The sequence below is a fragment of the Acomys russatus genome, chromosome 14, assembly GCF_903995435.1.
Source record: "Acomys russatus chromosome 14, mAcoRus1.1, whole genome shotgun sequence".
Lineage (NCBI taxonomy): Eukaryota > Metazoa > Chordata > Mammalia > Rodentia > Muridae > Acomys > Acomys russatus.
This window is the reverse complement of record NC_067150.1, coordinates 16,798,850-16,814,708: the sequence shown is the minus strand read 5'-3', so window position 1 is coordinate 16,814,708 and position 15,859 is coordinate 16,798,850. Positions and strand designations below refer to the sequence as shown.

The window sequence follows — 15,859 nt, the reverse complement described above, 5'->3', positions numbered from 1 at the left end:
ATTTCTTGATTTGTGACTCTGTGTGTGTGAGGGGGGTCATGGTGGTTTGAAAGAAAATGGCCCCCATAGGCTCATATCGAGTGTCAATATTAGGAGATGTGGCCTTGCTGGAGTAGGTGTGGCCTTGTTGGAAGGAGTGCGTCACTGGGGTTGGGCGCTGAGGCTTCAGATGCTCCAGCCAGGACCAGTGTGGCACTCTCTCCTGATGCCTGCTGATCCAGATGTAGAACTCTCAGCTCCTTCTCCAGCACCATGTCTGCCTGTACGCTGCCATGTTTCCCGCCATGATGATAATGGACTAAACCTCTGAGCAGTAAGCCAGCCCCAGTTAAATGCTGTCCTTTATACGAGTTGCTGTGGCTGTGGTTATGGTGTCTCTTCACAGCAACAGAAACCCTCACTAAGACAATTATAATAATAGACCACATAACCAGTGTGCGATTTGGCTCAGAATAAACCGTTTTCTTATTTCCTTAAGGCAGAGTTGTGACCATACTGGCATGTGCCTATAATCTCAGGTAGTCCTCAGAAAGCTGAGGCAGGAAGACGCCTTGAGTCCAGAAGTTTAAAACTACTGTGGGTAAGGTAGCAAGGAAGAGGAAGAAGGGGAGGAGAAGTGGGAGGGGAAGGGGGGAGGTGAGAGGGAGAGAAAAGAAAGGGATGGGACAGAGGCAGGTAATGGAAGGTGGAGAAAAGGATAAGAAAGCAGAGTAGCAAAGAAGGGGCCGTTTCCCTGAAGTGTACGAACACGCCACTCTCTAAGAGGGCCTCTTTTGCATCTGGTCTTGAATCTTTAAAAATAGAGCTTACAATTTTACTTTCTGTAAAATTAATGTTTTTTTTCTTTTAGGACAGGGTCTCTCTCTGTAGCCCAAGTTGGTCTTGAACTCACTCACTAAGCCTCTGCCTTGCAAGTGCTAGAACTACAGGCACACACCATAAAACTGAGCAGAGTGGTGTGTGTAAGAAAAGCTCCACTGATGAAGGATTCTCTCCCCTGTGCCAGAAGGAGAAGGAGGACTCTTGGCTGCTGAAATGAAGGAGGACTGGACTGAATCTGGACTTTTCTTTCTAAATAAACTTTCCCCTTAGTTTTGCTTTCGAACTAAACCCTGTATGGTTTCAGGCCTACAGATCTACACAGCCAGTGGCATGACCACTTTCTTAGGTCAGACATGCCGGATGCTCGCATGTCTACATATTCAAAACACGTGTTAAGAAACTTCTTTGGTTTTCTTTGGTAATCTGTCTTTGGCCAATGCTAAGCACAAGGTCCTCGTTTAGAAACCTGACTCAGGGTAGAGGTAGCGGGAAGGATTGGTTTTCCTCCTCTACAATTGTCACCTTTCTCAGTCTGGCACCAGAAGGTAAAAAGATGTGCTAAACTAAAAGTAAAGTTGGCCTGAATCTAACAGCACATCAGCACACTGAGTCGGCCTCAGGAGTGGGCTCCACCAATCACAACAGCCAAGCTGCAACCAGCTGCATGTGATCAGCGCAGGGCCCAGCAACGCGAACACTAAGCTATTGCTGCACCTCACACTTCGTTTTCTGCCAGAAGTGTTGTCTGCTGCACTGCACAGGGGCTCTCAGAATCTCTCCTGGTACTGAGCCCAAGTCCCAAGTCCCAAGTGACTCCTCACTCCGGTTCATGCACCTCGAGTATCTCAAAGGAGGGGAGAAGCAGCAGCAGGATGGCAGCTTGAGACAAGCCACTGCTATTCCGTCCCACGCCCTAAAAAAGTTGCCTTTCATATACCAATATGAGAAAAAAAAAATCAAAGAAAAACCCAGCTTCAATGAAGGGTGTAGAAAACATCTGGGGGAGTAAATAGTAAAATCAATGAGGTGCCAAGAAACTAAGTAATCATGCCTAAGTCAGACTCAGTGAAAGGGGTGGGAGGGAACAAAGCTGAGTAAGTGACTACATGGACCTAAGGAGAGTTCCGGCTCTCAGAGACGTGGCCTATCAACACAGAAGCTACACATGCCACTCTGCACCCATATCCAGGCCAACGCCACCGAATAGGGAGAGTGCGCATGCCCACACGCCTTCCAGCCTAGAACCTCTGCGATAACGGAAACGGTTGTTTTTCCTTTCTCTACCTTCTTCATGTTTTCAGTCTGACACTGGAAGGTGAAAGAGCTGGTATGCAAACGCAGCCCTTGTGACGTCAATCCCAACATGATTTCTTCTACTCCAAGCTACAGCTCCCTGACTACCCTAGAGGAGGTACCCAGCCTTACTGCCTGCTCGTCATGTCAAACTCTGCATCCCACAGCATTGCCCGGCCTCAAGAAAAAGCCCACAGGTGATGCCTAGGCTGAGATAGAATCATGCTGGGCCAGAGGATGGCCAATCCCACAGTATATCAACAAACTACAGGTTCAGGTGAGAAGTGCTCTCCACCAATCCCAGCAGCCAAAAATGGCCCAGAGGCAGGCACAAAGTCAACTATTCAGATGAGGAAACACAAAATTGGATGTTCAAATTAAGGATATTAGGCCTACACTTGAAACAGGAGGAAAGAACTGATGACGCAGTTGAAGGAGAGGTTTCAGAAGCCAGCGTTCCACCTCTCCCCCTCACGCCAACCTGTTCTGTCAAGAAGATGCTGGGAACATCCTTGTTCTAGCCCAAGATCTGTCCTGGCCAGAGGCCACAAATACCAAACCCGTTGAGGACGCTGGCTCTTCTTTCTAGTTTCTTGTCTTTTCCTCCTCTTACATAGCAACCTAGGCTATGTAAGCCCAGCTCCCTATGTGAGGGCACCCAAAGCTGTAGCCAAGACACCAGGACAGACACACATGACCACCTCCCAGGTGGGATGTCTGGGCTGACCTGCTCATCCTCCCTCCTGCGCCTGGGGTGAGGCACTGCCTGCTTCCTTTGTCTTCTAATGCAGCTTCCTTTAAAACCCAGCCACCACCAGTTCTAAAGACTAGGGACCCACAATCCACTGGCCCATGGTGGCTTTGCTGGCTATTGATTGACCAGGAACCTAGACCTTCTGAGCCCCTAACACACACACACACACACACATACACCATTTGCACTCCGCTGAGCTGAGAAAGCCTCTATCACTCAAGGACACACTGCCACGCCCTCCTGCCCCTCCCCCGCCGCTCTCTCCTCCCAAATATCAAAATGGCACTAGAACTCATGTTCACTCAGAACTCCAAATATAATGATAGACTTCCAAATTTCAGAAACCTAAAACTCAGTGTAACTGGCAACAGTGGGCAGGCCTTTAATGCCAGCACTAGGGAGGCAGAAGCAAGAGGATCTCTATGAGTTCAAGGCCAGCCTGCTCCACACAGTGAGTTTCAGGCCAGCCAGAGCTAGTGATGCTCACTTTCTTTCTCTCTCTCTCTCTCTCTCTCTCTCTCTCTCTCTCTCGCGCGCGCGCGCGCGCGCGCGCGCGCGCGCGATAAGTAAGTATTTTTTAAATAAATGTAATTTTTTTAAAAAACAGTGCAACTGTAGAGAATAAAGACAACTTATTTTCCTCAATAACTCTTTTGGAATAAAAGTAGCATTTAAAAATCTAAAGTTTTGGACATTTTTTCTTTTGAAAAATATCAATGACATAAGTATTAAAATAGCTTGAATTACCAAAAATATATAAGATTTTGCCCTTATATATACAAACTAAATATCCTAATCATATATGATTATTTCTCGACATAAGATAATGTCTACCTCAAAGTATCTCCAAAAATTCTCAAATAAATCTTCTAATAAGTTTCAAACCCAATTTTAGATAAGCAATCTAGAGATGCTTAAGTAGCCCAGAGCCATTACACAGTAAAGAAATGTTCCCTATGTAGATTGTGTGAGCACAGGAAAAATAAAGAATGGCAGTTTTTTTTCTCTTCTAATGGCAATCAACAAAGTTCTATAAATAAGCCAGATACCTGTAAACGCTTATTGTGACATGCATCATTTTTGGAAAAGGATATTCGGTGAACTCTAATCACTGTAAGTGCAAACATCTGTGACTAGGCAGGTGCCTGGATAGGAGCTGAAGGAGCTCAGCACTTACTGCTCCTACAAAGGACCCACACTAGGCTCCCAGAACCCACATGAGGAGGGTCGTGACCACAGGTAATCCCAGCACGGGGATGTGACACCCTCTTCTGGACTCCCACTTGCACATACTCAAACACAGACACACATTTTCTTTAGACTTATTTTGTAATTCAGTTCAAACATCTCAGTCCAGAACCTAAAGCCCATCAGAGAAGACTATGAGCCAGATGTGGTGGCACACACCTGTAACCACAGAACCCAGGGGGCTATGAAAACCACAGGTTGAGGATCCCTAGGCTATAGTATTCAGAAGAGGGAACGTGAGGGAAGAAAAATGGAAGGAACAGAGGAACCTTTAGCACATCAAGACGCTGATGTTTCTCTGTGTTTCAGATACATTTGAAGACACAGTGCCCAACATGAAGAAATCCTCCCAGCAACCTCCAACTACGAAGAGCTATTTGTTACTTCCCAGAGAATGAGTTCAAAGACTGGATTCACCTCAAATCTGTCTCAGAGGCATATCAACTACCAAGGTCTTGGCTTCAGTTCTAAATACCACAGAAATAAGGAGGAAATGGAAAGAACTTAGGCAGAGGGCAGTCGGGGTAAAGAATGTCAAAGCCAGCTAACACTTCCATCAGCCAACACCTCAAGCTAGAGATGTCTGTGCTTCCCCGGTGACTGTGAGAGCTGCCTGAAAGTTCATCCTGTAACCTTAAGAAATATAATCAAAAGAACAAAAGCATTAATTCCTCACACTTTTGAATTTAAGCCAAGCCATGAAAAGCACACAAACCATCAGCCTATGAACACTACAAAGGGCTACAGAAACGAGAGGCAGGGGGTAAGGTGGCAGAAGGAGATGTGGTCTGGACAATTCCTAGTCCCCCAGGGAACATACATCTTTTACATGAATGCACAGAATAAAAAGGCAACAATATTCACGTTCCTTAGCAAATCACTGTTACTTCAACACTGACTCAAAGGAGGACACCAATTTTCCACAAACTCTGACCAAGCAAGTTTCTTCACTGACCTCTTGCATAAATACAGTTTGGCCCTAGTCTGTGCTGTGCATCCCAGTGCTACCTTCTAAGCTTCTATCTTACTAACCAGGATTGAAATAGGCTGAGGAAGGCCCAGAGCCTAATCTATCTCCTTGCTTTTAGAGGCTCCCACAGGGCCCAGGAGAAGCTAATTATCCAAGACCAGGGAGTAACTAACAGGGGTGGGAGGGGTTGCGGGCACTGGAGGGGCACAGCAAGTTCTCTTCCATGGCCTGTGAAAACCAGATAGCAAAGTATCATGTCCAGTTGATATAATTATTGAAACCAGTAGAAATGGAACCAGGTACAATGGCACATGTCTATGGCCCCAGAACTCAGAAGGTGGACACAGGAAGCTCAGCCATTTTCTGACAGACTGGAACATAGGGAGAGTTACAGGCCAGCTTGAACCTAAGAAGTGAGGTCCTGCCTCGCAACCAGTCAAAACGCAGAGAACGAAGACTGTGGAGTACTCAGCCCTCGACCAGACATTTGTTCCCTCCCCAGAACCCAAGGCTCAGGAAACAGCAGCAGCACAGCCGCAGATGCACTGTAAGAGCCAAAAGCTGGGTGAAGGATGCTATGAAATACTGCCCTTGGGACATGAGCAGGCCATTGCACACATGAGCTTATGGCAGCTGTGGGTGTCAGCACAAGACCTGCAGGAGATCCAGCCAGTCAACACTCCAACATAGAGAGAGGGGGGCCGGGGAGGCCACACTTGTGGCTAAGGAGTTACCAGCAGTGGATGGCCACTGGAAAGGGGAGAGTTGGGTCTCTTCAGGGATGCAGATATGATCTATAAGGGTTTCATTGTTTATAACATTACCAAAAAAAAAAAAAAAAACTTTTTGAGTGTTTGTTAATTTTTATTTCATGTGTAGGGGTGTTTTGCCTGCATGTACATCTGTGCACCATGTGGACAGCAGAAGAAGGCATCAGATCCCCCTGAGACTGGAGTTACAGATGGTTGTGAGTTAGGATGTGGGTGTTGGCAATCAAACCCAGGGCCTCTGGAAGATCCTAAGACCCTAAGCCATCTTTGCAGCCCCAAGAATAATTTCTTCAAAGCTCCTGTCTCCAAAAAAGAAAAATCCCAGAACTGAAACCACAAATTAGAGTAACCTCTATTGTTGGTGGTGTTGGTGGTGTAACATAACAAATACATGCCCTTCACTAGAAAGAGCAACTTTTTCTCTAAAGAAAAAGTCTCTGTGTAATTCATGCCGGCCTTTAACGCTCCATGCCTCGGCCTTAGCTTCAGAGTGGTGGGATTAGTTGAAGGCAAGCATCACTATGGCCACCTAGGAGCACATTTCACAATGACACCAGTGGCATACCCCCTGTCAGACCTCTGATAAAGACAAATGGCAGTGGTGGCAAGATGGCAGCAACTAACGTGCTGCCATAAGAAGTGGTAGCCCCCAGCCATCATACCACCTAGACACAGAGACAGGAGACTGGCCAGCAAAGGCCACCCTGGCCTACACAGTGAGCTCTGGGCTAGCCTGCACTACTAGTAAGACCCTTTCACAAAATCAATCAATCAATCAGTAAAGATAACTGACTGAGTGTCAATTGTTTCAGTGCCACCCATCAATTTATGGTTGTTTTCTACCATATTCTATGCCCCTTAGTACCAAGGCTGCCTTTAAAAGTTAAGAGATTTTTGCCCCCAAAATATCCTGAATTAATAAGGACCAAAATGCTGAAATCAAAACACAATAGACTGCATGCTATAAACTTGTACCCACTGGGCTACATCAGGGAACAAAATCCAATTTTGCCTCAAAAATTAAGAGCCTTGAGGTCTGGTTGAGTGAGGACAATAGGAAGCCAGGAAACAGGAACTAAAAGGGAAACCGCCTGAGGTCTGCCAAGGAAGAGACATTTCAAACCATTCTGACTCAGCCAACCGTCATTGCTGAGCGCCTCTGTGCTTCAGCGGTCTTGAATAACCAGCGCCTCCTGCAGCTAGTCACAGGCAACTCCTGAGAACGAGGAGATTATAGGAAACCCTCAGGTAAAAACAGGAATACACAGGGAATAGTGGAGCAAGAAATGTGTACAAAAGAATAGGTGATGGGGAAGGCTAATGGAGTCTAGAAAGTCCTCACATGAACACTTTGTGTCGGTGTCTAGACCAGAATCACTCTCACCAACAGCCCAGAGCGTGACATAAGCCCCACCTGAGAAGAAAGCGCTTACCTGAGACAGCGTAGACACAGAGCTTCCGGGAGTGCAGCACGGCCAAATGAAGCATCTCGGTGCCTCTGCGAACGGGACAGTTTCAGAAGCTTTTAAGTGTTAGTTTTAGATCTAACCTGAATGCTACAAGTTATTCTCAAACAGATCTCCTAACTGCAGCTACCAAGGGTTAAGGAAACAATGCAGAGACAGAAGTCTAAGCTGGAAACTAACCATACCCGCAGGCACCTGCCTCTGACTCAAGCTACGCAGACATTTGAGTTAGGGGAGCTAAAGTTCCAAGCCAGCCAGCTCTACTGAGGGAAATAGATGAAAGAGGAAGGAGAGAAAAAGCCAGGCATGGTGGACACGGACAACACTGAGGGCAGGGGCAGGCAGATCTCTGCTGAGTTCCAGGCCAACCTGGTCTAAATAGTGAGTTTCAAGTTTCAGCTGGTGATACATAGTAAGACTTTGTCTTTAAAAAAAAAAAAAAGGAGTAAGAAGGACAGGGGATGTGAAAGAGGAGAGTGTGGAGGGAAGAGGAGACCAAACACAGGCGCCTAAATGATCAGGCCTGAGCCTGAGGGAATCCGCTCCCACAGCCAAGGGCTCCAAGCTCTGCTCCTGCTTTCTGAGCAGCTCACCTACGACTTCCAGCAGGTCACTTAATCTCCCTGAGCCTATTTCTCCCTCTAGAAACTAAGGGGTTTCCATTAAACTGGGTGTGGTGGTGCATGCCTGTAATCCCAGCACTCAGGAAGGCAGAGGCAGGCGGATCTCTGTGAGTTCGAGGCCAGCCTGGTCTACAAAGCGAGTCCAGGACAGCCAAGGCTACACAGAGGAACCCCGTCTTGGGAAGGGGAGGAAGGTTTCAGTGAAATCGAGTGCAGGTATGTGGAAGCGCCTGATGGCATGAGCCTGCATCGGGTGCCATCAGTATTAACAATGGCACAGGTTACTTCCAGACCCCAATTCTCATTAGAAGTGTTGAAAACTTTCAGCTTTGACTGAATCTCAGATGGAAATAAAATCCCACCATCTACACTGCCCTTCCCTCCATGTCAAGTGGTTTCCAGAGGCAGATCCAGGGCACAGAACACAAATCCTTAATTCTCAGTCTTCAGGGGATCAAACAAGTGGCCACTGATGAGGAAAGGCTGTGGGGGCCTGATGAACTGAGGGCCGAAGCCAGACACGAGGAGGAGGCTGCTATTCAGGTCTGGGCTTCTGGCCAGATTTCCACAAGTTTTTAAGAAAAACCAGAAATGTGAAACCTCCTGCTTGTTAAATATTAGCAGTTCTTTTAAATTTAAGACACCGCAGGCCAACATGAATATGTGGGCGTCTCTGTGACACTCAATGGAAACCCCGAGGAGTGTAAAGTCTGAAGGCTTCATCCTGACATGGCGGCCCCTTTTCCTCTTGTGCCCGCTCCTCACAGCATGGATGCCCTCCTCAGTGCAACACTGGCAAACAGCTCTCAGCCCTCATCCTCTGCTCTCCTGCCACAAAACCGACTTACCATACCCAACTGCCACACACTCAGCAGGGCTGTCAGAACTCTTCTATGGGCCTGAGTACTCAGCACAATGCGTTCTCCGTGTTCCAGAAGAGAACAAGACAGCGTGGAGGGACAGCACAGCACAGACATGACAGGTCTTGGGCTGTGTGTGTGGTTTTTCCCTCAGCTCTAACTGTCGGTAAGGTCACTGAGGCAGGGCCTGGAAAAGAGGCTAGCCCTACAATTCTGGTGCCTTTTTATGGACTCTGCATACATGTTGCACGTACACTCAGACACACACAAATAAAATAAAAACTAAATAAATCTCTTTAAAAAATTACAAAACTGGAGAACAGAGTCACTTGTTGTCACCCTCCTTCCTTCCCACCAAGGTCACAGAAGTGAGTGCTGACCACAGGACCACCATACAGAACAGTTCATGCCACAGGCCAGGAAAACACTAAATCATCTCCACAACTGCTCGGAGAAGCAGCAACAGAAGACAGAGAAGAGGCCATGCTGTTTGAGCTAAGCTGGCTCAGAACAGAGCACCACGGTAGCAACTGCAGTGAAGGCAGGGACTATAGGAGTGACAAGGACTGTGTCCCCTTAACAGGATAATTATCCTCCTAGCAGGGCTTACGGTGGATCTACCTTCTGTGGCATGGTCCCTTAGCCAGGGGACTGACAACCCAAGTGGAGACAACTGCGTGTCTAAAGCCACTGTTTATTGAAATATATTGTGCTCTGAAGAGGTAACTGTTGGAGGAAGGTCCAACTGTGTTTCAAATGCTGATTTCAGTGCCTTGAGATCTGGTTACTGCCCAGCCACAGGCATTGCTGTGAGTGTTGAACCATCTCTTGTAATTAAAGTCTGTGGTGATAAGGAATGTTCCCCAATTATCCCTGATTAGCTAAATAAAGATGCTGAAGCCTGTGATTAGGTAGAAGAGAAGGAGGCGGAGTCTTAGATGCCGGGCTTGCGATCAAGAGAGGAAGGGAAGCAGAGGAGATAGAGCAGGCAAAGGGGGGGGGGCGCCGGGGTGGGGGGTAAAAAGGGGGTAAAGGGGGGGTAAAGGGGGGCTGGAGAGAAAGGAGTCGCCTTGTGGCAAGATGAGCAATGGGCTCGTGGCTGTACGGACAGACTAATGGAGCAGAGCCATCCAGGAGTCTCCAGATTGGCAAGTGATTGCCTTTTGTGTGAGTCTTAAAGGTACTGGGATTGGAATAGCTCAGAATCTGCCCAGCATAGTGCTTACAGCTTAATAATAAACCATAGTCTCTCTGTGTCATTCATTGGAGAACTAGCTGGTTAAAGAAAATTACCGCTGCAATATTTTACTGCATCAATGAATATAGAAAGACTAATTCTTCATTCTACAGTAACCCAAAAATCACGTAGGAGATGGGAGGAAACTGTAATAGACAGGAGCCATTTCTACCAGGAAAATCTAGAGCTCTGGTTTCAAAGCTGTTCGCCTGAAGGGATTAATATGAGGACTGGAGTTTCAATTCCAGCCTCTAGTTCAGCCTTCCAGGCAGGTGTGTTCATAGGAGCTAAGAAACCAAAGCTCCCTTCTCACATTCCTGGCCAGAGACTCCAGGAAATTTTCAGCTTAGACCCAAGGACACAAACTGAGGTGGCCATCCCTGAACCACCTGCCCCACTTCTATCTCCTGCCCTTGTCATTTCTCCCATGAAGAGATAACTCTAAGTGCCATGTAGAGGTCTGGGAGCAAAAGCATGAGTTACTAAGAGAGCAATAAACAGAGGTCCTTATGCACCCACCCTGGTGGACTTTAATTCACACACTTTAAAATGACCTAGCTTCTGGCTTCCCCTAGTTCTCTTCCTAGGACTTAAAAAGTTTTTTGGTTTGGTTTGGTTTTTTGAGACAGTGTTTCTCTATATGTAGTCTTGCCTGTCCTGGAAATCTCTTTGTAGACCAGGCTGGCCTCGAACTCACAGAGACCCACCTGCCTCTGCCTCTTGAGTGCTGGGATTAAAGGTGTGTGCCACCACTGCCCAGCTAAGACTTATAATGTCAAGGCATTGTATTAACTCCTAGTCCTAAAAAAATGGCATGCGGGGGATAGCTCAGTAATGTAGCAATTGCCTAGTGTACATGAAGCCTTGAGTGCAATACCCAGTACTGTAGAGCACATGGAGGGAAGGAGAAGCAATATGAGGGAAGGAAGACCAGGGAGTAGACAAGAAAGGAGAGGAGAGGAGAGGAGGGGAGGGAAGGGGAGGGGAGGAGAGGGGTGGGGAGGGCAGGGGAGGGGTGGAGAGGGCAGGGGAGGGGAGGAGAGGGGTGGGGAGGGCAGGGGAGGGGAGGGGAAGGGAGGGGAGGGGAGGGGAGGGGAGGGATTACAAATGTAAAGTTAGCTGGGTATAATAATGCACACCTTAATCCCAGCACTCAGGAAGCAGAGGCAGGTGGGTCTCTGAGTTTGAAGCCAACCTCATCTACATAGTAAATTCCAGGCTAGCCAGGGCTACATGATGAGGTCCTGTCTCAAAAAGTAAATAAAATAAAATAAAGCCATTGCCCATTGCTGATTAGGGACATGGAGCTTATGTGAGAGGGAGTAACCAGCTATCTTAAAAGTCTGATCCACAGGAAGGATTCATGGCAGGTACCATAAACCTGGTCAAAGTCCATGGACAGAGAGGTCATAGGGCCTGGGAACCTATTACTGTTTTGATAGCGGGTCATGTATGTTGTCAAGCTGCCTTCTGAACACTTATGTCCACACCCATAGGTCTGTGTTGCTCTCACCCTCAGAGGAGCTTCTGTTTGGAGTGGGCGGCAGTTAACACAGAGGAAACCACTGGGCCACCTGCTGAGAGGGCTGGCAACTCGGCTCGGTTGGTAGAGTGCTTGGCCTAGTGGGCACAGAATCAAGAATCTGACCCCCAGCCCCTCATAAGACAGGTGTGCTGCCTCCCATACTAGGGCAGGCATCCCATCCATACCTGCAAATGCTCTTCATCTGGGCCAACTCTCCATCCACTCGGGCCATGTGCTTCTCCTCCACCCATGGCAGCCTTCTTCTCCTCTTCCTCTCCTCCTGACTCGGCTCCCTTTATCTCTTCCATCTTTACCCCAAAAGCACAAGAACCTTAACCTTAGCCATGCCTATCCCACATGTCCTGCCCAGATGTGCTGGCTTCTGTGTGTGTGTGTGTGTGTGTGTGTGTGTGTGTGTGTGTGTGTTGGCTTTTTATTGGTCAAACAGGAACAAAGTTTTAGGCAAGGTTACAGACATTGTGGGGCATGTGAGTCTGCTCATTTGGGCAGCAACCAGACCAACTTCCAACACATGTATGTTGCTCAGGGAACACGATGCAAAGAACAGAAGAAAGCATGAGAGCCACAGGATGGGGCGGAGTGCCATGAACCGCTGCCTCCCAGGTGTGACCTGACTGCTGCACACATGGAGCTGTGGTCACCTGCCCAGGACCAAACCAATCAATTCTAGAATGAATAGGGAGGGGTTCACAGGGCCCCCCCACCTGAGCTCAGAGCTATTTGCAGTTGATGGCTGCTGGGAGAAGGAAAGCCTTTTCCTTTGAGGTACAGCCACTGAGAAGTTGCTCGCGCTACAGTTGAGGGCCCTATACCCACACATGGGCCAGCAGGTCTAATTATCCTCAGTATTAGTTGGGATATCAAAAGAAAAAAAAAATAAAAGAAGGGGGGATTAATTCAGAGGGAGTTAGAGGGCGGCAAGAGAGTGAACATGAGCTAAATACACTGTATACATGAATGAAATTCTCAAATAGCACATGTTAAATGTCATATTGAGAATTACTTTAAACTATAAAGTTAATGACACACACCTGTAAACCCAGCACCCAGGAGGCTGAGGCAGGACCACCATCACTAGGCTGGAGGCAGAGGGATGTACACAGTGAAACTGTCTCCACTTTCTTATTATAGTAAGTAAGAAGAAAACGGAAAGGTGAAAATGCGTCTGAGAGACAAGAATCCGCTGGTCATCCTATTTCATAGCTCTACTTGTCTAAGATGTATTAGAGACCACCTAACCACAATCTGCATTTGGATGGAATCGAAGTTTACCAACCTCCTAAATGACAGTAACTCCCTGACTCAGTCACCATCCATAAAAAGCTTGGTTGTGTTGATATTCTGTTATTGTTGGGTTTTGGGTACTTTGTTTTGTTGTTCGTGGGTGGGGAGATATTGGCTGAAACAGGGTATCATGTAGTCCAGGCTGCCCTCAAGACTCAATATGTACCTGAGGATGACCTTGAATTTAGGATTCTCCTGCCTTCTAAGGTTATACGCCTGTACCCATACCCTGCAAGCCATCAAAGTCCTACCTTACACATTGGCCAAATACATTCATGATACATGTCTCCAACAAAATGAAGCATATCACCAGGTGGTGGTGGCGCATGCCTTTAATCCCAGCACTTGGGAGGCAGAGACAGGCAGATCACTGTGAGTTCAAGGCCAGCCTGGACTACAGAGTGAGTCCAGGACAGCCAAGACTACACAGAGAAATTCTATCTTGGAAAAATAAAAAGGAAAAAGAAAAAGAAGAAGAAGGAGAAGGAGAAGGAGAAGGAGAAGGAGAAGGAGAAGAAGCATATCACCAGAAAAGAGTTTCTAGCACCAGTCATTACTTCCCTCCAATTAGACAGCCACTGGTTTCCGCCAAGATAGGAAAGCCATGATTGAACCTTTAGGAATATTCTCCTCACTGGTCAGAGCTGTAGTTCGTAGATGTCACAGCAGGTAGGTCTAGTGATTACACCCTTGCTTGGCAGCTCACACAGCACTTTCCAGTAACATGCAAGTTAGACCACGGGTAGGGGACTTTCAGGTTAGGACATGGGACTCAAGCTGGATGAGTGGCTTTTTGGAAGTGCTTTTGTAAAACAGCGTGTAGTGATTGCACAGAACCGCGGGCTTCGTTGTTGTTTCCAGGATGTGTGTAAGGTGCTCTGGTGACTCTTCCTTGACCTGTTATCATCTCTTCCTCATTGGTCTCATTTCTGGTCATAATACTTTTTTGAACTTTGGCATTTTCTTTGTTTAGAGTTTTTGAGACATGACCTTGCAACTGCCAAACTGGAAACCCGTGTTCCTTGCTGTAACCACAATAAACACTTTACCTAGCAATGCATTGCTCAGGGCTCTTGCTACTGATCTGCTGCATTGGTGAGGTTCAAGGGTCTGAGCTTGAGCTTGAATAAAGGCTTCTTGCTTTTGCATATGGCTTCAGACTCCTGGTGGTCTTTGGGGATCTAGCGATCTGGGCTAACAGTACCTCCATGTTGCCCCGCCTCAACCCTTCCTGTGCTGGGATTACAGGCATGCGTCACCATCCCACAGCCATCTCACAGTATTTAAAGACCAAGAAACACAGGTTTACTGAATGTGTTGGCTACTTTTCTGTTGCTGTGACAAACTGTTTTGACCAAAAGCAACTTAAGGAAGTCGATTTGGGGGAACAGTTCCAAGAGGCTGGCAGGGAAAGCATGGCTGCAAGAGCAGGGAGCTGAGCCCACATCTCTGCCACACACAGGAAGTGGAGAGAAGTAAAAGTGGGGTGAGGCTATGACCTCTCAAAGCCCACCCCAAGTGACACTTCCTCCTGCAAAGCTCTACCTCTAAAAATCCCACAGCCTCCCCAGAAGACGCCCATAGCACTGGGCCTGGTGACACACACCTATAATCCCAGCACTGTAGGGGCTGAGGCAGGAGGATTGCAAGCTATAAGCCAACTCCATCTTGAACTACATCAAAAAAATAAAACTGACAAAGAAAGGAAGGGGAAGCGGGGTGGGGAGGGAAGAGGAAGGAAAAACATACTTTGCATTTTAAGAAAATCCACCCATAACAGGAAGCTAAAGCAGGAGAGACACGTATTTGAGGTCAAATTGAACTATATGACAAATTCCAGGTGGGCACATAGTAAGAGCCTGCCATGTAAGAAAAAAGAAAAGGAAAGCAGGAAGAGAGAGGGGTGGGGGAGGGAGGGAGGGAGGGAGGGAGGGAGGAAGAGATACAGGATAAGGAGGGGGATAAAAGAAGAAAGAAACAAAGAAGGCACTTTGAAACAGATTTCTTTCAGGACAGGGCCTTTCTACTTTAAATAGGTAATTCATTTTAAATTGCAAAACTATGAGGAAAAGTAATAGTTATGTGAAACTTTGTAAACTAATTAAACAGAGAAGTAAGTGTTCTTTAATAAATACTTGCTTTTTCTTTATTTGGCTTTGTCTATCATCCTATCTCTTTGTCATGGTGCTGGTATGTCTAATATCTCAAGTCCATCACTATAAGGCGCTCTCAGTATTACAGTGAGCTTGCCGACTGTTCGGATCCCAGCAGCCACAGAACCAGGGAAGCATCCGGACACGCCTGTAACCCCAGCTCCAGTGAGGCTGAAAAAGGAGGAGTCCTGGGCTTTCTGAGTACTCTACCCAAGAAACTGCAGGCCCAGGTTCATGTTCAACTCTCAAAGGAAAAGGCAGAGAGAGTGCGCCTGCACATACACACACAGATAAATAAAACCCTAAGTTAGCTCATCCTGAATGTACACGTTTCTACATAAAAACTGTTTAGAACATAAGGTTTGCCTGTATGACATACTCCATGGAAGGTTTTTAAATCCATAAAAGTGTCACTATAAGGTACAGGTACAATCCCCAAGAGGGAAACTGCCACACTCACGAGACAAACTTGCCAACTTCCACTTGCAGCACTGGGTCCCGCAGATGCACTTCCAGAAGCAAGTCCTCTGCCTGAGACCTGTCTCCAGTCTTCACAGAATGGGGACTGAAGATTCTCAGGTAGCCCATGAAGCTGCCCACGATGATTTTATCTGCCAACAGATTTGTAAAAGAGTAAGAAGCAAACATTAGCAAATACCGTTGGGGCTAAAAAAGTCAAAAATGTTAAAAGGCTCTAACCTTGCTGCCAACACAAAAGTCACTCCATTCATAGGTGACGTGGTTAAAGTGCGCTTACGGAGTAATATATACCTTCTTAAAAACCAGCTCTGCACCACTAAAGGTCAAGGAAGTAAAAAGAGTGTGTGTTTTGG

General features: G+C 47.0%; 2 protein-coding genes across 6 annotated transcripts in view; both read right to left on the bottom strand.

The window, feature by feature from the left end:
• The window catches only part of Prkcsh (protein kinase C substrate 80K-H), an 827,425-nt gene that overhangs the window by 386,741 nt on the left and 424,825 nt on the right, over window positions 1-15,859 (bottom strand). The gene's annotated exons all lie outside the window — the stretch shown is intronic.
• Window positions 1-15,859, bottom strand: part of Bbs9 (Bardet-Biedl syndrome 9) — a 388,213-nt gene that overhangs the window by 371,229 nt on the left and 1,125 nt on the right. For 3 of the 4 annotated variants that reach the window (XM_051156063.1, XM_051156062.1, XM_051156064.1), the window contains exons 2-3: window positions 15,487-15,637; window positions 7,291-7,355 (exon numbers count right to left, since the gene is read on the bottom strand). In XM_051156063.1, the coding sequence (XP_051012020.1) occupies window positions 7,291-7,355; window positions 15,487-15,637 (216 nt within the window). Of the gene's footprint in view, window positions 1-7,290; window positions 7,356-15,486; window positions 15,638-15,859 lie in introns of those variants that run through there. The other variant, XM_051156065.1, reaches the window with a different exon arrangement.